General features: G+C 39.4%; 1 protein-coding gene across 3 annotated transcripts in view; it reads right to left on the bottom strand.

Annotated features, from left to right (window-relative positions):
* NISCH (nischarin) overlaps positions 1-21,683 on the bottom strand; it is a 32,396-nt gene extending 10,713 nt beyond the window's left edge. The window contains exons 1-13 of one of the 3 annotated variants that reach the window (XR_008578798.1): positions 21,450-21,674; positions 15,211-15,294; positions 14,278-14,460; positions 10,521-10,569; positions 8,715-8,878; positions 7,087-7,182; positions 5,387-5,482; positions 4,684-4,836; positions 3,558-3,626; positions 2,926-3,111; positions 2,592-2,720; positions 2,035-2,148; positions 1,096-1,204 (exon numbers count right to left, since the gene is read on the bottom strand). Coding sequence is in view for 2 of the 3 variants with exons in the window: in XM_054838100.1 (XP_054694075.1) it covers positions 1,088-1,204; positions 2,035-2,148; positions 2,592-2,720; positions 2,926-3,111; positions 3,558-3,626; positions 4,684-4,836; positions 5,387-5,482; positions 7,087-7,182; positions 8,715-8,878; positions 10,521-10,569; positions 14,278-14,460; positions 15,211-15,294; positions 21,450-21,536 (1,527 nt within the window). In the remaining variant the exon portion in view is untranslated. Of the gene's footprint in view, positions 1-1,087; positions 1,205-2,034; positions 2,149-2,591; positions 2,721-2,925; positions 3,112-3,557; positions 3,627-4,683; positions 4,837-5,386; positions 5,483-7,086; positions 7,183-8,714; positions 8,879-10,520; positions 10,570-14,277; positions 14,461-15,210; positions 15,295-21,449 lie in introns of all 3 variants that reach the window. The other 2 variants (XM_054838098.1, XM_054838100.1) reach the window with 2 other exon arrangements.

Raw genomic sequence — 21,683 nt, 5'->3', positions numbered from 1 at the left:
GCCTCAATCCTGTAACTTACATGCTTAATACTTAAAAGCAAACATTGACTTCATTTTGGAAAACCTGGCATTTTATCTGCAGATGAAAAGTTATCTAGAGGGGCTACACAGGCAAATGAAGTACATAAATAGCAACTAAACCTGTATCTAAATTGTTTTTCCTTTAATCAAATGCTGTCAGAACAATCTCATTTTTAGAGTGAACTAAGACCTCTACTGATTTTGCAGAAATCACAGCAATATACTTTTTTCAAAGACCTTCTCCCCATCCACCAATCCATTGGTAAGAGTAAGCTGTTTCACCCCAAATCATTGAGAATATAATCTCTGCTCTTTTAAATGGTTACAAAGTCTTCTCCCACTAGTCATATCCTACTGCACTTTAAGCTTTCAATCAGGCAAAAGCAAAAAAGCATCTTTATCTCTTCTCAGTCACACATGAATATTCACATAAGTCAGTCTTATGGGCTCCCGCAAAAGATGAAAGATAGGCCATTTTTCTAAGCTCCTAATGCAACAGGCATGCTTATTTGAAACATACAGTAAAAATAATTTTCAGGTAAGGTTAGCAGGTGCTGTGAAGCACAAGAGAAGTGCTGAAATCACAGGCTCAGTCTGAACACTAATTCCACAACTGCCTTTTACTCATCTCCTTTATCTTCCTTCTGGCTTGACAGAAATGCAGCTCTTGTAAAAAAGCAATAATGGAACAGATGCTGCTTGAGCTCCCATTTTGCAGACCACAAACAAGTAGAGAAGCAATTTTAAAACATGTCAATACATGCCATGGTTTTCCATTAAGGCATGTACCTAAACTAGGAAAAGATATAGTCCTCTGCTGGTGATTTCTGCAGGATGATGCAGTTAAACAAGTCCTGTACCCAAACTTCCACTACAGTTTATTAACACTACAGTGAACAGGTCAGTTTTGCCGATTCACATACAACTTCCACTTTCTAAGCCAATACTACCATGTCTTTCTGCTTTGTCTTGATAAGCCCTATATCCATGCACATAATATTCATGTATATCAATGCAGCTTAGAAAAGCAGAACCAAAAGGCTCAGCCCAGCAGCACGATACATACATGATTACCTTGGCTGGAGCTGACAGGACGAGGCAGAGAGGGAGAGGAAGGACGAACAGTAAGAGAAGAACAGTTTGATTTGGAGCTGGCAGCAGTGAGCCTGGAGTCCTCACTGATCTAATAAAGAAAGTATGCAGTGATTAAAGAAAAAACCTAAATACACAGGACACATTAGAACCTGAACTAAAATAAGTCTACACAAGCTTTCTCAATTTTAGCAAAAGGAAAATTAGTGCCAGTCGTTTTGGTTTTTTGACAGGGAGCAATGGTGGTCACATCCTCTGAAATTTCTATTTTCACACTAAGTGGAATTCCACTAAGAATTCATTTAGAAAAGTCATTCTGATCACTGACTAATCACTGTATTGACAAAACCAGCAGCAAGTTTCACAAACGACAAGAGTGAAAACAGGATTTCTACACTGTAGGGACAGCACAGGTTCTATAATAAGTTTATTAACAAAACAAGACTAACCAACTACACAGCACACAGGCACACATGAGAGAAGACAAGGAGGATTCATATTTCTGATTCCCTCCCACTGCTAAATACCCACAAGAAGAAAGTCTGGGAAAGTAATTTCAGTACTCAAACACAAACAGTAAAATCACACCTCTCCAATACTTATTTCAGATGTAAAATATGGCTGTTAAGGTCAACTGCATATTCATTGTGTACACCATTAAGTCATTTTATCTTTTCCTCCCACTTCCTCTCTCCCAAGCCAGCACAAAAAGGAAGGTCAGACAATTACTGAAATTACATTGAAAATTACATAGGAAAATGCAGGAACATTAGAAGTTCATACCACAGTAAAGCACAAAGAAAGCATAAAAACTTTAGTGTTAAGGAAAGTTTAATGAATTCCTCTTAGATCTAATTTGTAGCTGTCTTCGTAAGCTTCTTTTGTACACAGCACATTCTACTCCTCTCACAGCAAACTCACCTTTTTATCGGAGTTGCTCAGTTTGTATTTCACCTCCTTTGCTTTTTGAATAGCTTTTAGCACTTCCACGGTATCTAGTTCCTTTTCTGTGGTAACAATGTTATCCAAACAGACCTAAAAAATGTTAAAACATCTAAAAATATTGAAAACAAGGCTGCTCTGCAACTTATTTTTATTAATGTAATACATCTTAGCTTAATGCAAGCCATGTGCATGTTTGCAACCATTACACAAAAACAATTATTACATTAGACCTTGCTCTAACATGATATAACTTTAGTGCAAACTCAGAAATGCTTGATAGGCTTAACACCCTTTCAGCACAAGCGTATTTCAATATTAACACACTGCTACCCAATGAAGAGAGGGCAAACTTTCATTTAGATCCAGGAGCATAGTCAAATAACATTAACATGGTCTTTAGAGAATGAAACCTTCTCCACCACACACTGAAAACCCATCAGGTTTTTACAACATGCACACTACTTTCCTCACCAGGCTTTAAAAAAGATTTTTTCAAATACCAGCTTCAAAGGAAGAAGTGCACCATGGCTTACCTCTGAGGCCCTGTCCCCAAACTGAGCAAGTACTTTGGTCCGATAATCAGGGATGATGCTCAATGGATTGCTGGATAAGACCACCTTTTCTAGGCATGGCAGGTTTCCTATATTTTTTACTTCATCAATCTGAAAGTTTTTGAATAAAAGGATGAATACAGATTGGCTAAATGAAAATGACCATACAGACTGAGCATTTCTTGCATAAGTTACATACATACAGTAACCAGGAAAAAAAATCACTACAGACAGTTTATTTGCAGTTTTACCATCTAAAAGAAATTGCTTGTGTTCTAACACACAATCCAATTTGACACTGAAAATCAACAGTTACCTGTTCTATTTTGTTGTTGCTCAGATCCAAGTTGACTAATGAGTACAGTTTGTTAAGACCACACAGCCTTTCCAGCTGATTTCCTGCTAAATTCAGAGTTTTGATGTTTCCCAGTTTTGTGTGAACACCTTCTAGTGATGTAAGCTTGTTGTAAGATAAGTCCAGGTGAACAAGGTTGTAAAGATGCTACAAAAACACAGAAAAACCACATCATACAACAATTCATTAAAATTAAACAATATCAAAGGCATCATATTATGGCTTGCTCATTTTTTTTCATCTGGACACTGCCTAGCTGAAAAACATGACATGAAGTTGTTCATCACACAGGAACAAGCTTGTAGAAAGGGAACTTCCTCAGCTGCATTTTTACCAACCCACAGATACAGCTGGCAATGAATGAATTTTATTAAGAACTAAATGTTGTATGTCAATATTGGCAAAGAAATTAAGATATCCAGAGCAAGAAATGCACTATATTAATAGAGTACTTGATGTTATGAAGGATAAGCTATTTGGACTTAAAGTATTGTCCAAGAGGAAGATGAGCAACAAAATTCTGAAGCAAGAATATCTGTGTTTAAGGTCCTGTGCAGTCTGGAAAAAAATTCACTTTCAAACGCATCACTTACCTGTAAATTTTCTACCAGAGACACCCCATTGTGACTCAAATCCAGGAATTCAATCTTCGGAATTAATTTCTAGAATGGAAAAACCCGCATGTGTTACATGCATTTTAGCTTATAAATCGAGCCATACTTTCTTCACTATCAGCTGACCAACAAGCAATGGAGTCATCCAATGTACAGTCTCCCTTCTCAGCTTTCAGTATTAAAAAGCATTCCATGTGTCCTAGAGCAACAAGAGAGTCGAATCTTGCTCTTAAGAAAACCAGGTTACTGTGACGAGCATGGTTAAGTTTTAATTTGAAACCTGGTTTCTCACTGAAGACAAGTTGCTCCCAGTTTAGCACCATTAACTATAGATCAAACTCATTAATAGGTGTTTCCATCTTATCAAACAAGTATTATCTATGTTACACAAACCTGGATAAAGACAATAGAAGAAAAAAACCAGAGTAAGTTGAGTGATTTGTTTCCATATTTTGATTATAGTAGCCAAACACTGCAAAGTCACACAAACTTCTTGAAAATGCACTTTAACCCAGAAAGCCTTTTATTTATGCTTCACAAGAGTAGTTCAAGTAAAAAACTATGTTCATATTTCACACATGTTCTTGTAATGAATGCTAATTTCTTTTTCTTAGTAACTGATATACAGTACATAATTCTAAGGTACTGACAAAATACTCCACAAATTGTTTCCATGCTCTTCATATTGTTTTGATGTCAAGAAGGCTGCCAGCAAGCCGCAGGTTTTTAAATACACAGGAAGCTTCAGCCTTGATAACACTCCAAAGTTGAGCCCAAGAGGTGTTTTGTTCCTTTTTCAAAAAAAAAACCTTTTGTCAGTGGCCTAAGGCCAATGCAAACAGTAAAAGCATGTTTCAAAAAGTCAGTATTCATGGAAGTGTTGCTTACAGAGCACAGAATGACCATCTTTTCTCCTTTAGCAAAGAAAATATCAAAGGAAGAAAAAATCTCCTATGCATTAACTTGTGTAGCTAATCAACATAAAGTGCAACTGAAAATCTTTCAGAAAAGAGATATATAAAGAAAATGCAAAATCCCTGCTGTGTAATGTGCCACAGAAGACCAGTCATACTTTTTTCCCCACAAATGAAAAAATATTTCTTACCACTGAATCATCGATTTGAGAGATGCTATTGTGACTCATATCCAAAGTTGTTAAAGTTCTCCAAGTTGGGATAACTGCTGTCACTGGACAACTTGAAGTTGCACCCTCTGGCTCCCACTGATCAAACTCAGAGGCCTCAGGCACTAGGATTTCCTATTTAAGACAAGCACACTAAAATATTATGCTTACATCTTCAGTGAAAGCTAATAGTTTTGCAAACAATCCAAACAATCTTACATGAGGAAGATTTCTAAGCTGTATAATCACCTAGATTGAAGTTGTAGGTCTTAAAATGTGAGTTGACTGGGTTAGAATTAGTTTAGAGGGAGTTCCAACACTTAGCAGTCAATTCAAATTGGGGAATGCGAAGGAACAATAGAGGGACTGTGAAAATTACGCTACTGATAGCTTTCGCCAAATCAAAGCCCAGAGAAAAGAGTAAGACATATGCATTCAGTTCTGGATGAATAACAGAAACGTACATTCCAATTAGAGCATCAGAAACATCCCTGCGAAGGGACACATGTAAACACTTAAAGTTGATTCTTAAAGGTTAGTAAACCCTTTCAGTTCCATGGCTTTTAAAAGCAGAATCAGCAACAGGCAGTACAGAAAATTACAAGAACTCCAAAGGGATATTATCACAATGTGCATGCCATTTCTGCACATGATTTGAACACTCACCAGAAGAACTCACCCTTACCTTCATTGATGTTGCCGAAAATCGAACACTCATTGTGGCCAGAGCATGTTTTGATGAAGTCAGCCCTTTGATAAGCTTTCCCCCACAATGATTGATCTATTTAAAAAAGTTAAAGTCAGAAATGCTAGAACAGACAAACACAAGACATGGAAGAGGCAGCTATAAGCTTCAATAGCAGATTCTCTACCAATTTGGAAAGTAGTTACAGCACTCCCTTAAAATCTCCTGAGATGATTAGGTCAGAAATACCAAGTAAAGCTAAAGCAAGAAATTAAGACACAACTACAGAAAAGTGAAATTCAAATATTTCTTTGAACAAAGCTTCTTCTCCATTGACTTTCTACCTGCCCTATGTATTCTTCAAGATGAAACCACCCAGGCAGTTTAATAGGGCACAGTATTTTACTGTTACCAAAAAGAGAGGTATCTCAAGCTATATATCTCTACCTCCAGACACATTTATTTAGGTATCATATGTTCTTTACTGTAAATAAGAAAAAAAGAAATGCCTACGAAGTGAGGATACTAATCTAAGCATTTAATATGCTTAGACTAAGTTTAACATTACAAAAGTCTTTTCTGTAGCTCAACTTGGCTCAGCCTCTGTCCAGCAACCAGGTCCTTCTCTGTAGATGGTTACACACATTGTACAACCACAACTGACACACTTGCTGGTGTATCAGGGAAACCAAACACAGAGCTCCTGCCACCCTTGAAAAAATTCTGTCCAGATTACCACTGTTAATTTTTGGACAGTGTTTACTACTAGATGAAAATGTCAATCTGGTGCCAGTCAATCCAAAACTTTTCATAAGCATACAATTACAAAAGTCTTCAAGACCAAAAACCCCTTTTTCCTCCCCACATTAAGCAAAGCTACACCTGAAACTATCCATGCTCACAGGAAAGAGGAAAATTGATACTATTCTGTAATATCCTCTCTGCAGAATGTTAGACTCACTCTCACTCTTCAGTCCTCTATAGTTTCTTTCCCACATTAAAATGTCAATAATTCATTGACTTGAGGAATATACTTCAGTTCTTAACCAACTCAGTCTCTCATATCAATGAGACAATAGTGTTCATGTACTAAAAAAAGGTACTGAACCTCTCAAAAGTGGACACAGAATACAGACTGCATGACACAATCAGATATTCTCTCTGGAGAGATCTGAAGTGGTCAGGAAATATTTTGTAAAATACTCATTGAACAACTACTAGAAATCCTGTCATTCACACTGAAAGCGGAGCAATGAAAAAATTATGCAAATTATCAAACAAGAAGCACTATACCCAAAAGTGTACTTTCACAAGCAAATTTAATATCAGGACATTTTCACAAATATTTGGTGCTTTCCAAGTGAAAAGTACTTTCTAATAAGAGATCCCATTATAACCCATTTGTTAGATCTTCAAGGCACTGGAAAGCCACCCTGGTTTAGGTTTTGTGTATATGCTGGAAATCACATTCTTTTTCAAGACGCACGCAGTGCAAGCTATTCTGCACATGTGAATTTGGCATCCTTATTTCTAAGACTTGTGAAAAAACACTGTTTCACAAATGAAACAGTCCTTCTAAACATTGCACTCCCCAATTCTAGCACCAAATCAAAGCATACAATTACCAATTCTGAGAGATATGCAGCAGACCTGGCATTTGCAGAGCCTCTATAAAATTATGAGCAGTATCTCAGTCATACCTCTATTTGATGAAGTGATTTGAAAATTGACAGATCAAAGGGCAACAGATGCTCCTGAATGTTACTGGTTCCAAAAGGTCCCCCTGTTCCAGCAACCTAGTAATCAACATTTATGAACAGAGTTAGTGCACACTACCCAACTTGTCCGCATTTCAGATAGCCTTACACAGGCAATAGCACTAATACAGTAGCTTGGAAAGGCAGCCAAAGTTACAACCAATTTTTCAAGTATGGAATGATTCATAAAACTTGCAGATTAACTCTTCAGGGGAAAAAACATTAGTTGCTCCAGCTAAGCACGCTGAACTTGAACTGCCACCTTGTGCTTGTATTTTGTAGCACATCGGGCATGCAAAAAGGATACCATAGGCAAGACTGACCAAGGCTTAATTCTCAGCTGACCAAGCCAGAGCTGCATTCACTAAAAACCTCCTTGAAACACCTGGATTCTCCAAGACAGCACTGTCTTCAATTCCACTACAAGGGATGAAGTTCAAGGCATTGACAAGATAGGTTTGAAGAAAATATTAGACACTGGTACACATCTAAAAAATGCATCTAATATTTCCATGTGGTCATTAGATTCTGGCCTCAGAGCATGTCAGCCATATAAGACACAAGTGGTTTCAGTTATGTTTGCTGTGAATATAATTTTGGGAGAAATCTCTAATGTTTTTGTCTGGTCTTATACATATCTTACAAGCTCTGAAGATGCCCACTCACAAGCATTCAGAAGGGCCAGAAATTCTGAAGACGGGTAATTTTCTTAACAACATGCTCTTCTCCCATCAGGAAGCCCTCTGTTCAGAGGATTCTATACACACAGATGGCAGCAAAGGCAATTGAAGATCCACAGGAATACCAGTACGGCTGTGGTTTTGCTTTGTCAACTTCCCAAGTCCTCCAGCGAAGCTTCCCCGATCCACTACTTTGTTTCCCCTTTGAATACACCATGCAGTTACAAGGAAGTTCTTCTCATGGAATAAAGGGGTTAAAAAGAGTTTTTGAATTGTAGTAAGCAGTGTTAAAATAATTACTCAGGAAAAGTCTTTCCAATTTACTTATTTGGTAGGAAAAAAATCAAACTGGCTCCAGACAAAAATGATCTGTTCTGAGGCCATTTTACATTTATTCTGCAATGGTATTTTAGCTAGAAATTCAAGGCTATCTCATCTATGAAACTAAGGTTTTTGTTAGCTTGGTTTTTTTTTAACTTTCTGATACAAAGGTGAGAAAGGGGACAGGATTTATATACACATGCACGTATGCATATGTATACATATACACTGGCCTACCTATAGTGTCTGCAAAGAATGCAGGGTTGAAGAGCATAATATTTATCTGTCTCCCCATTCCTACTAGCACCCAGTAAGATTCTGTGGCTGCACCTCTACAAAGAGCACTGGTGAAGAAACCACATCATACAGGAGAATCAACATCTTTGTTAGAGATCTATGTGTATTGAAGGTTGGCAGAATAACAACTGTTTAACACTGACTTCTAAATGCTTGAAGGTGTTTACCACCAGTAAAGTTCTTGTGCATTCAAACTAGACTCCAAAAGTATGCTAAGAATCATGTCAGTCAGGTAGAAACAACATCTCCAGTATTTGTGCAAGCATAGCTCACCTTTAAATACTTGAGTCTACAAGTGAAATCTAGAATATGACCTAGATCTGTTTTGGCATCTCCATTAGCACACGTAGGCTTCCCCTGTAGCAACTGTTGAGTGACAGCATATAACTGCAAGGGTCTGATGGTGAAGACTTCTCCAGCCATTAACAACTGCTCTCCTGAAAAACAGTGTATGATGGTATCAAACACAATGCTGCAATGGTTACAAAAGAATAAGTGGTACATGGAAGAGCTAATGTTAGAGATTAATGTTTGCCATTATATTCTAAGCTCATTATTAAGGTACCAAAACAATGTCCTTTTTTGCCACTTTAAACTAGAATGGCTGAATTAAGATTTTTTTTTTCTTTTAACCCCAGAATAATCTAGATGTTCAAATGGGCACTATCATACAAGCCTGAAGCTCCTAATGCAACTAATGGCAAATTTCCTTCAATCTTAACAGGACTGGAATTAAAGTTCATTCATATAATGTAGGAGTTACTAAATTTTCCAAGGTACCCCTAAGTTCTATAGCACTTAGGACTTCCTCTATTCAGAGGAAGCAGTGCCTGCCATCTAACAGACAGACCTTGCATCCTTTGCTACGCTGCCTAAATGCACAATTGTAGCAAATGTGCTCTTGGACAGTACGAGGACTTTTACCACACTAATAACAATGCAATCTCCCAGAACAGGAAATGCATTATCTGATAATATTTTTACAATCCCATTGCTTTCTAGGAACACTAGGAAACAGCATCCAAAAGACTCTCTGAAGGCACCACAAGAGTCAATGTGGACTACAGCAGTCAGAACACACACATGTGGAATTAATACCTTCCTCCTCTTCCTTTTAGGGACATCAGTTTGACTTTACATACAAGAGAGCATCAGCTTTCATGATAAGCAGAGCTCTCAGAAATGCTTTGGGGACTAAAATTCCCTTTGGCTTCAGTGGGAGCAAGTCCAAGAGTCCAGCTGCACATTACTGGAAGGCTACACTAATATACAGCAGTCAGACATCAGGCACTACAAAGACAGGGAACATTTCTTCAGGAGCTTCCTTAAAATGTTCCAAAATTTCCTGAGTGGACCCTCTGAAATGGCTTCACCTAAAGTTAATTTTGTGCCAGAACAATCTGAAATGGCATGCTGAAATATGCTTCACCTATCACCTCAGCCAACTGGAATTATACCATCTAGGATGTCCTTCAAAACAAAATTAGTGTGGGTTAATCATTTCACACGCCTCCTGCTGTTAATGGACCAGTTAGAGCTGTTGCAGTTACAGTAAGTGCATGTCATTTTCATCTGCCAGCCTCAGAAAAGCACATCCTTTAACTGACTAGGTCTCATGTTTCCTGAATTCTAGAAGAACAATATTAATTTAGATATGTAAAGTGATCTCTTGCATTTAACACACACTGTATCAGGACTCACTGATACAAAACAAACTTCCATACAGGTTACACTAAAACATACCAAGACAGAAAGCTTAACAAAAGCTTCTGATCACTGGTACCACATCCTATCCTTTAAGGACACAAACTAGTAGGCTGTTTTCAAAACCTAAATTCACCAGTTTCTCAGATTTGTTTCCAGAAGTAGCTGCGCTACTGTTACAGCTCCTCCCAAAATGCAGTTTGAATCAAAGTGCAAACATCGAGAAAAAGGTGAAGACAAAGAAGGAGAAGAAAGAATCTCAGTCTGATATGGAAGATTCAGATTTCTCACAGTCTGGAGATTAAATATCACAGGTATATGAATGCATGCGCACAGAGGAAATCATTCCCAGTTAAATTCTTGCAAGTTCTTTACCTTTGTGGAAGAGTTCTTCTGCCAACGCAGCAGTGATCCCATTGATCTCCTGTAAAATAAACCATTGTAATCAAGTGTTATTTACATAGTTATGGTTCTAATTTTTCAATGCGTACCTTTGCTGAAGTCTCCCTTTTTTGCTGTGGTACAGGACTTTTTTTAAACAGAAATCAACTGTTATTATGTCTTATGGATTTCTTTGTAACATGAAAATACTTCATAAGTGACCTAAAATTATTTCATTTAATAAGATTTTAATTTCCAAGATGGAAGACATTGAGCTACACTTAAATCATCACATCCTGCATATTTTAGAGAAGGGCAACAGCAACTAGAGCAACTACTACTAGCCATCATTAGCCCAACGTAAAAGAAAGCTCAGTTTTGAAGAAACTATTACAAGTATAGTTTTCTTCAAATTTTAACATTAAGACTAACCTAATACATCAAGCACTGAACATTTCCTTGGAATATCACTAATACACTGATAACTTTAGATTAACAAGTCTACAGGGAAGAAGAGAGATACAGAAATTAGTCTTCTGGACTTCAACTCTATGATGCTTGCTGCAGAATAATTCAAAGTCCCTGTTCACCATCCTCCATCTTCTCTGCCCTCCTGGACCTATACCAGTGCTCAGCCCCCATTCCAGGCACTGACAGCTCCAGGAGGAAAGAAAAAGGCTGAAAACTCTCAATGCAGGAATTTGTCCTTTCTAAATCTGAAGGTGCACAAAGATCAGTACAAGTATTTCCCATCTGGGCATACTTCACAAAAAGCAAATGCTCTCTGGAAGTCCAGAAATAGTTCTGAGCTTTTCCAACAGCTCTCTCTCAAAGGCCCACAAAAAGAACAAAAAAACTATTTGTGATAGTGAAGCTTCCCCTAGACACATGCATCTCATTTTAAGGTAGCTGCAAAGGATAAACAGATATTATGGATCATCACAAAATGAATATTTGATGAGTTTACTTCACTGACAAATCCCTCATGATTCATAACAAGGGAATAAATCCACAGGACATCTGCAGCAGACAGTTCAGCTCATTTGATGAGGCAAGCATTTTAGACAAACACATTCTTAGTATAACTGAAACCCCACTCACTGAGGATGAACAAAGCCTCCACACCACAGTTTTGAGAACAAGCTAGAAGCTGCATTCCAAACAACATTCAACAATTCTGACTGTCATTTGAATAAGCCTATTACACTCATTGGTATGCACAGACCTAATTGAAAACCGTACTCTGTATCCCTTTCGTCATCTGGGACACACAGTAGACATTTTTTTCTACATTTATAATTGAAACAAGGTTATCACTTGGACTGTTCAGTGACTAACACGCCTAAAAAAGCAACTCTATTCCTCTGTCAGATCTACAAGAGACCTCTGTCTTAGCCATAACTACTTATATATGCAGCAACCCCACAGAAGTCCATTGTTTGCAGGTGTCTCTGAACAGTAGTTTGTGGGTACTCAATTCTTTTCTTTCAAAAGCTTCTATCTGTAAGTTAACAAACTAAATCTTTTAAGATGACAAAGTATAAGACAGTGCAGCAAAATAAGCATCCCCATATCACTGTATACATCCCATTCAATGTCAAAGTAACAATAATATTGTACAATGTTGTCACATGCAACTGCTTCTCTTTACCAAGCTGTACCTGGCTTTTCCCTGTGACACAAAGGCTTCAGAGAGGTTTTAATGTATTTATGGTAGGTATTTCTATGTCATTTTACTTCTATTAACCTGGGAAATAAAATTAAATAATCCCTACTGGAAATACTACAATAAGAATAGACAAAAAAATCATAAAATCACAGAATGGTTTGGGTTGGAAGGGACCTCAAAGACCATCTAGTTCCAACCGCCCGCCACAGGTGACGCAGGACATGGCTGGCTTTCTGGGCTGCAAGTGCGCATTGCTGGCTCACGTTGAGCTTCTCATCCACCAACATCCCCAAGTCCTTCTCCTCAGGGCTGCTCTCAATCCATTCTCCACCCAGCCTGTATTGATACTGGGGGTTGCCCCAACCCATGTGCAGGACCTTGCACTTGGCCTTGTTGAACTTCATGAGGTTTGCACAGGCCCACCTCTCCAGCCTGTCAAGGTCCCTCTGGATGGCATCCCTTCCCTCCAGCGTGTCAACTGCACCACATAGCTTGGTGTCATCGGCAGCCTTCCTAGATAAACTAATGAGGCAATATCAGACATTGCAATGCCTCAGGCATTATATTGCCTCAAGCATGCACATGGGCTGTCTAGTATTTTAAAGATAATTTAAAAGATCAAAGTTTTGCAGGAAAGTTATTTTCCAATAGAATTGCTGTGGTAAATATTTAGCTTTTCTGTTGAATAACTAACTTTTTTTGTAAATATTTAAAAGTACTCTAAAGTTCTAAGCAAAAACAATTGAGTTTATACCTCAAGCCAGACTCCCCTAAGCAAAGAAATGCAGATTAAGCAACAACTTTGCCTGTAATACACAAACACAGTATAGAAACAGGGAAGCATTCATATCCAAATAATGCTAGTTTTTTTGAAAAGTAAGAAAGGATGAACATTACAGCAAGAGGAATAAAATAGTCTAACTGAAAAACAAGAGGGACTAGGAAGAATTTCTCCCTGCATAAAAATCTTTGTTGAAGTTACAGCACTGAATTAATTAATGAAATAGACATTATTTGAGAGAGTGGCAGGAGAACAGAAAAATTATGCAACTTCCTGGTGATCAGGAAGTTTGCTCTATCTGAACAGAATTCTCCCTATGTTATCACACACATTTTTAATACATTTAAAACCTCTAACCCACTTCCAAGGGCTTGTTCATGACAAACCAGTCCTTCTCACTCAAATCTGCAGGGCAATAGCAACACTATGACGCAAACCTGCTACAGTTTATCTAAGTCCAACTCTAAAGTCTCACCAGGATAACTACATTCATGCAACACAACTAAAACAGGTTTTTCTTTGTTGCTAAAGCTTAATTAACACATCTAATGGCTCGCTTGTGACAAATTTCTGAAGCCTTTATATGAAACCATGAAGGATCATCTCAGCACATCCCACCCCAAAGCAATTACTACTCCTCCTTTTCACTGAGTTCTCCAGTGCATTTTCCTCTTTATGAAGCTCATTCTCCCTTTTACAACATGACGCCACACTGCAAAAAAGCCTAATTATCCACAAGAGATGAACGAACAAATTGCAATCTGAATACAAAAGCAAGCCATTGCTTCTTATTTCAAGCGTACTTTACCGTAACATTCTGTCTGCTGGCTGGAGCTATTTCTCCAGAGGCCACTCCATCAGTGTGCTGCTCATAGAGAAGCACCATTTTTCTTCATTTGGGCTACTGGAAACAGTTTTAGCATCAACCACAGCTCTAAGCATTAACCGCTAAGTAGGGGTGTGTGTGGATCAATTATGCAGTGTTCCTTCAGAGAGCCAGCACTACTGACCTCAGCCTAACAACCAATCCAGCTTCAGATTTATTCACAGCTTCCAACTATCCTGCCAGCATTTATTTTCTCCACAGAGTCCCTACCCACACTACTTCCCAGTACAGTAGCTACTGCAATAAAAAGTGGTGTCAAAAATCTTAAAAATATGCTTTGTTTGTTACAGTGTGCAAAACGCAGAAAAAGAGCAGTTGCAGTCATTTTGTGAAGATTCCATACAGTTGTCTCCAAGTCACAGAACTAGGGAAAGACACTCAGGCCTCCATTTTATATGCTAAAAACATAACTTACATATAAATGAAAGTGTAGAAAGTGTGACAAAACTTTAGGAGCAGTGACAGGGAACTTGACTAGCAGGGTTTGCAGGTAGACCTCTAATTCCTTTTGTCTTTTCTCCACCAGGCTTTTCGAATTTTTTCCAATAATCTTCTTGGGAGGTAACAGATTTTTGTCTATTTTCTTTTCTGAAACAAGCTGAAAGACAAAGACCAGAGTTACTACCCAACTCACAACCTGAACTTGCACCAAAGATGCAACAGAACACATTAAGAGAATGTTGCCTGATTCTGGTAAAATCCAAAACCAAAATTACCGCAGTAAATTTAGCTATTTACTTCAAAATCTTAGGAATTTTTCAGAAAGAACATTTTATCATAAAATTATGAGAAGTTCAGTAATAGTGTTTTCTGAGAGAATCACTCACAGTACCACAGGGCAGAATGTAACTAAGGTGATAAAACAACAGAATTACTGGTGCATTTGAGAAAGTAGCCCAATCTTGAACATAGTAGACTTTCCCTCATTTTCACTTGCTGTTTTTAATCAGCACTGGTTAGTAACTACCCCATGCTACTGTAAGGACAGTTTTATAATCCACCCCTCCCAGAAGAGAGTCTTTGCTCCAACCCAGCTTTTGGTTACCAGATCAGCTCAAACAACTCTTGGCAAAAGGTTTAATGACTCTAGCCTGAAGTCCACTCTTGTTGACATGAGCTTCTGTCCAAGGCTAAAGTTGTCCAGGCCAAGCTCCCCCAGTTCAAGAGGAGAGTGTAACAGAGGCAAGTAATATTGTTCATACAAAAAGGATTTAGTCTGCAGTTCAGATGGTATCTGGCAGATATTCTTGCTCTTTATTGAGAAAAGAATTTACGTCCCATGCAACAGAACTACAAAAACTGTACAATGTTTTGTAATAGATTAAGGCCACAGTTTTAATATCCTTACCTTTTCATGCAGGTCATGGAAATCACTATAACGATGTTTGACTGTCCACTGATGATTGCCAACACTGACCTGAATAATGTATACCTGAAAGGAAGAAATTAAAGTAAGGGAACTGCAAAGCATGTCTTGAAGAGAAGCTGTGAGATGTGCTGATTAATGTAGCACTAAGGTGATTTTACATTCTTAAAGCATCACAGTTAACTAAAAGCTAATCCAAACTCTAAGGTGACTTTGCTGATGTAGGATGCCTAGTGTCATTCACAAGCCTGCTCCGCACAAAACCACACAGATGCTTCTTCATGTAAAGCAATTGCTTTTATTTTTGAAACCCAAAGGTTAACAACCAAGATCTCTAAGCTACTTTTTTCTGAAGATTTCTACTAAGTCAAGTTGGTATTCACGGCTACCCACAGCAAGTCAGAGACAGCAGCATCCTTTCTTCAATTTACCAAGTTCCACAACAGGTGGAGGAACTTGGCAAGCATTCTGCTGTCACTTCACAGTTAAGGAGAAATCTGGAGCTTAACCTTTCAGAAACCTAGACAAGTCCTTTGGCTGGATGTTAACTTTTATTCCTTTTAGGGTAAAGCACACAAGACAGCTTCCTGAGAGTTACAACTACAACTGTGCCCACAGAATCACTACAGTTATCTAAAGCAACCCAATGTTTCTTTACACAAAACTAAGTATTTCTAACTATGCACGTACCAACCAATTCAAGATTTTCATTGTAGGTGACTTTCCAGATTGAACGGTACTAGTTCTGCAGGAACTCACAATCTGCCTTTGGATATCCCAGAAGCAAGCCATCCCAAAGAAACTTTAAAAGTACAAAATAAAACACAAAGTAGAAAACAAACAAGGCTCAGCAAAACCAGTTCTACAGCTACTTGAAAAAAACAAATTAAATAAACTGTATTATTGAATCCAACTATATTCCTTGGGAAAAAAACCAATTTGTAATCAAATCTTGAAACCGTTTTATACAGTTGAGAACTTCCTTACTACCACAGATCACACAGCTCTGACTCATGGCTGCTATGAGAATGATGCACATCTAGTTGCTAAACCCACTGGAGAAAACAAAAAGCATCAACAGTTTCGATTTGTTACATAAAGGGCCAGTTTTCACTTACTGTTAGTACAGACCAGCACAATACCAAACATTAAATAGAACACCACTTGCATTTTAAAAGATGAACTATATCTCATACCAATCATATTTTTGTAAGCATCTGACACTGGCTTGCTGAACAAAACCTAAGTCCTGCAGTGAACTGAATCAAGATGTCTGACTACAGCACGCAGTGACACGTCAGTATTCGGATGAGTACTGAAAACACAGATGAATGCCTACACAGAATTACAGTCTCAATTAAGGCCTGCCATTTCCCAACACAGTGTGACGGCAAAGCAGACGCAGATCAGGATTATTCACTGTGCCGGTGACAAACTAGAACAGGAATAACCTGAGCATTCAAAAGTTCCTCACAACCCTGAGGAAAGCAAGGAGAGACTCAAAGAAACCAGAAGATTAAAGTTAGAACTAAAAAAATTACTACATTTAGAAGCCATAATAAAAAGACTAGTTCTTTTTAAAAGCTGACTGTCCTAAATTATGGCAGATCAAGCAGTATAGCTAAATGCAATGCAGATTGAGTACGCAATGCATAAAACCTCAGATTAGACATTGAAAACTCAGTAAACTTCACAGCTCCCAACTGACAGCTCACAAGACAAGGAAGGAATGCCCCTAGTCTCTGTATACGATACAGTCAGAGTAAATATGAAGGTTTTTGCTGAAAAAGCAAGCACCAACCACTTCCGGAAGCACAGCACTGAGCCAAATGGATAGTGTGGTCAAGAAAATACCTGTTCAAGTGACTGTTTACATGCACTGATACAATTCCTCAAATTAAGTCTTGAAAAAGCCATACCATTCCCCACTTAGAACGCAGCCAGAGCTGGCAGTACATAGTCACCTCTCAAACAGCATCAGTATGCAGAATGACAGCAACTGATTTCACATCAATCCACAAGCTGCCATTATCTTGAAGAGTAAATACACATGCAATATGTTTATGTGTTCCAAAGACTTGTTTCAATACAGAAATGAATCATTTTAAAGCAAAAAAGTGCTAAGTTTCTGAAAAAGTCATATATACGACCTTCAATTAATTGAGTGCACAAATATGACAAGGCATATAGTTAAAGATTCTTCAAGGACTGCCTGTCAAGCCAACTGCTATAAGGTATACATGGAGACATGATAAAATTCTATCATGCTGCACTGTCTCCCAGACATAAACATACCATGTGAAATCTCCACCCATATTTATGCCACAAATTGCATTTCTAATGAGCTGAAATGCAAGAGTGTTTACATTCACAGGTTTTCCTCCTCTCCATGTCTCTACCAAACTCTGAGTAATAAATTTTGTATGCCTTTCTTACAAGTCAGTTCTTCTGGCTAAGTTCTACTTTGTAAAGTGTTTAGCATATCTGCAGTGCTGTATTTTTTCATGATTTTCTAACCAGTCACTTCAAACTCTTTGCAGCTAAGTATTCACACTGTCGAACAGCATAAATAAAGGTGAAATATTTACTAAAAAAATTTTTAAGATGTGTAATTTTTAAACCAGCTGTCAAATGAACAGCAGTGATTCCAGACCACCTTTTGTTTACTTCCTGTACACATTACAAAAACCCACCCATCTCACTTTACATGGAAAACTTGCATTTCTACAGCATCCCTCATCCAACTTGACATACTTCAGTACTGTCAAGAAAAAGACGAGCACCTCACTTTACAGATGACAGAGCTGCCCACAGGAAGCCTGGGACACAGGTGTGACTGCAGCCAGTAGGTTCCAAATTCCAGAGCAGTGATGCAACCACATCTCCTCCTCCCTGCCTCCTCAAGTAGTCAGTTTACACCCATTCAAGGAAGCCACGGTATTTTCTTTAAATATCAAAGCTAGTATTTATATTAAAAATAGCTGCATAAGACAGGAAAAGCAGGAAGGCAATTTTAGGCCAAACAGATGCATAGCAGGAAACAAATAAAGCACTGGCAGCCTTGAGGCCTTCTAGCAATCAGGCAGTCTTAGGTAAGCATCTAGCTGGACCAGCACATGCAGGAGAAATACCTGGTAAAAGTGCTCATACATTTATAACCCAACAGAAAAAGCATCAACAAGTGCAGTATTTTTTTTCCTGCTGGATTTATCCATACCTTGCCTTCCACCCTAACAACTCCAACAAGAACGACATTTTTAAAAGTACCTTCAAAGTTACACAGAACTGTGGGCCTCCCTGATATATTTTACAGGATTTAACCTCATAACTGTCAAATGGCTATCACTAAAATAAGTCTCCTTCTATTGAGATTATGAGTTCTGAAATAGAGTACAATGGGAAGCACACATGCCAAAAGAAAAACTATTCTTTTAAAAACAAGGATGTAAATAGGACCACTGCCACCTTGACTCCTACATGTTAATGGATAAAGACACAGCTTGCTACTGCTCTATTTACTTTCTCACCTTTACCAGATTTGACTGACACACCATCTAATGTCTTCACTTCTGCTCTGGTACAGGTCTTTATCACATCCTCAAGTGGCACTAATTTAATTTTGAACACTAAACACAAATGCTAACTTTTGTAAAACATTTCACCTTGTGCATAATTTTATAAAATTTCTGGTTTTGTTTAAAGATCTATTCCTACATTTCTAATGGCTTGGCTCTTCTCAAACAAACTGGCTGCAGCCTTGGAGTCCCAACAGTTTTAGGAGCTTTACACACACGTAAGCCTAATGCTATGACTCCTTCAAAAATGCAGCAAGAGAATCAAAGCAGGATCAAATACTGGTAAATCTTGCCTTTCAAACACCCTACTTTTAAAGCTCCCGGGAAAAACAGCATTATACTTCCAGAACCATAATCATTAAAAAAGAAATCTGGCCTTGAAAAAATAAGCTTCCTTGGGCTTAGCTGCAGCAGCTTAAAATGTTATCCCCAACTATCAGCTGATCTGCTGAACACTACCTGTGGCAAAGTGATACGCCTGAACTACAGCTCAATCTAGCACATTAATGGTATTATCAAAGGTTGACTATACCACAGTACTAGTTTGCAGGCTGAAGCAGCAAAGTAGCTACCATTTCACGTCCCATGTCCACAATCTCTGGTGGAATAAGGTGGCAGATAACATGGTGACATTTTCTCAACTAAACTCACTTGAATTTCACATTCACTGGTATTGCAAAATATTCATGAAAATTCTCAACACCAACATGAATACTGCTGAGTCTTGGTTCACACCTGAAATGGAAGTTTCCAGTCACCATGCCACAAGTCTCACCATGCCTCTCGGCTGATCGGGGACTGTGAAAACAAACTTGCTTAAGGGATGAACCACATCCTAACACACACACCGGTAACACCTCAACAGCAGCAGTATCATTTCTGTGAATACACATTATGTAACTAAAGTGACAGAAAGAGCTGAAGTAATTTTCAGGAAAGTATTGTAAGCTTCTAACCAACTCCTTCACTGAACACTCATGACATTTTTGACTGTAAATGTGGCTACCCACCACCTGACAGTCATTCCCACACAATGATGTTTCAAGGGCTGTCAATTGGAAAGGATTAGGCCCTTCATGTACTACAGCTGTGTAAATGCTCTGTCCTATCAAAAACTCAGAAATCACTCTCCTGTTGTTCTGTTTCCTCTGAGTACCTTTTCAGAGAGAGTAACCTGAAGTATTACTTGTAACTATTACACAACTTTACAAATAATGCCTTTCTAGACCATTGCTCCCCCTTCCCTTTTCTCCTTTAGGTTCCTACAGCAGGAAGAAACCTTATGTCATTATGTGCATTCTACCATTCTACAAAAAAAAGATTATTTAAATCACACTAAAATAAGGTAGGAGCAGAAAACATTTTTAGTTATATAACTAAAGGGTGATATGCTTGAGATGTTTACAGTCTGCAATTATGCTGTGGTTTGTTTTATGACGAGCCTCTTCCTGAAAAAGACCAATTAACTCTTAGTAAAATGCGACCAGTTAAAAAAGTTATACATCAAAAATTTAATTTCTTCCCCAAACTAAAACACTGTTGACAATGTTCCCTTTTTTTTTGTGAGTTAAGAGAAAAATTGTCTATTCCAAATCATCTGATTTCCTCTGAAAATAAGATTAGTTTTTCAAGAGGGAGTTTTACAGTATTTTCACCTGAAGGAAAGATTTCCTAGTACATTTAGTCCAGCTTTAAAAGCTACATTTACTCCATAACAATTTCTCATAATCATATGAACATATACATGCACGTATATGAGCAAGATCATGACATTTGCAAACTCAGGCTCTACTTAAACACCAGCTCTCCCAAAGGGCCAAATCTACAAGGAGCTCAGGGGGCCAATTTTCACCAGCTGGAGACCCTCAGCCCTGCTCCTACACACTCTGAAGCACCTCTGCTATGAAGACAGGCTGAGAGAGTTGGGCTTGTTCAGCCTGGAGAAAAGAAGGCTCCAGGGAGACCTTAGAGCAGCCTTCCAGTACCTGAAGGGGCTACAGGAAAGCTGGAGAGGGGCTGTTTACAAGGGCAGGGACAAGGGGGAATGGCCATAAGCTGAAGGAGGGGAGATTTAGGTTAGACATTAGGAAGAAATTCTTCCCTGTGAGGGTGGTGAGGCACTGGCACAGGTTGCCCAGAGAAGCTGTGGCTGCCCCTGGCTCCCTGGCAGTGTTCAAGGCCAGGTTGGATGGGGCTTTGGGCAACCTGGGCTAGTGGAGGGTGCCCCTGCCCATGGCAGGGGGGTTGGAACTAGATGGGCTTTGAGGTCCCTTCCAGCCCAACCCAGTCTGTGATGATTTCCCAGAACACATGACCCTCCGCAGAGGCAGAAACTGTTCAGAAACTTCTGCCAAATTATTCTCGCTTTGGCTTTAACGTGGGTACAAAACCGGGCCGAGAACTGCTGCGTGGCTTCCTCACAGCCGGCGGCACTAAGCAGGAGGCAGCGCAGCACCAAGCCCGGCCTCAGCCCGCTCCCCCCCGGTACCCCACAGCCTGCCCGAGGCGGCGGCGAGGTGGGCCCGTTCCCCCACGCCTCCCCCCTCCCTGCCACCATCACCTGCTGCCTGGCACGTCCCTCACGGCCTCCCCACTCGCCTCCGCCGCTCCCCCCGCCCGGCCCGCAGCCTCCCTCCGGTCCCGCACCGTGTAGGTCTCCACCAGCTCGGAACCCAGGACTCGGGCCTCCCGCGGGGGCTCCTCGCCGTCCTCGCCCCCCGCCGCCGCTTCCATGACGCCTCGAGATGCACAGGGGACCGGCCTCCGCCGCGCTCACGCCGTCACCGCTCCCCTCCAGCTGCCGCCACCGCCGCCCGCACCGGCCCCCAGCCCGGCCCGCGCTCCAGCTGCCGCCATCTTGGCTTAACCCCCCCTCAGGGT

Source organism: Grus americana, chromosome 11, assembly GCF_028858705.1.
Source record: "Grus americana isolate bGruAme1 chromosome 11, bGruAme1.mat, whole genome shotgun sequence".
In the NCBI taxonomy this organism is placed as follows: Eukaryota; Metazoa; Chordata; class Aves; order Gruiformes; family Gruidae; genus Grus; species Grus americana.
The sequence above is the reverse complement of the archived record's forward strand: the minus strand, read 5'-3'. Positions and strand labels throughout refer to the sequence as shown.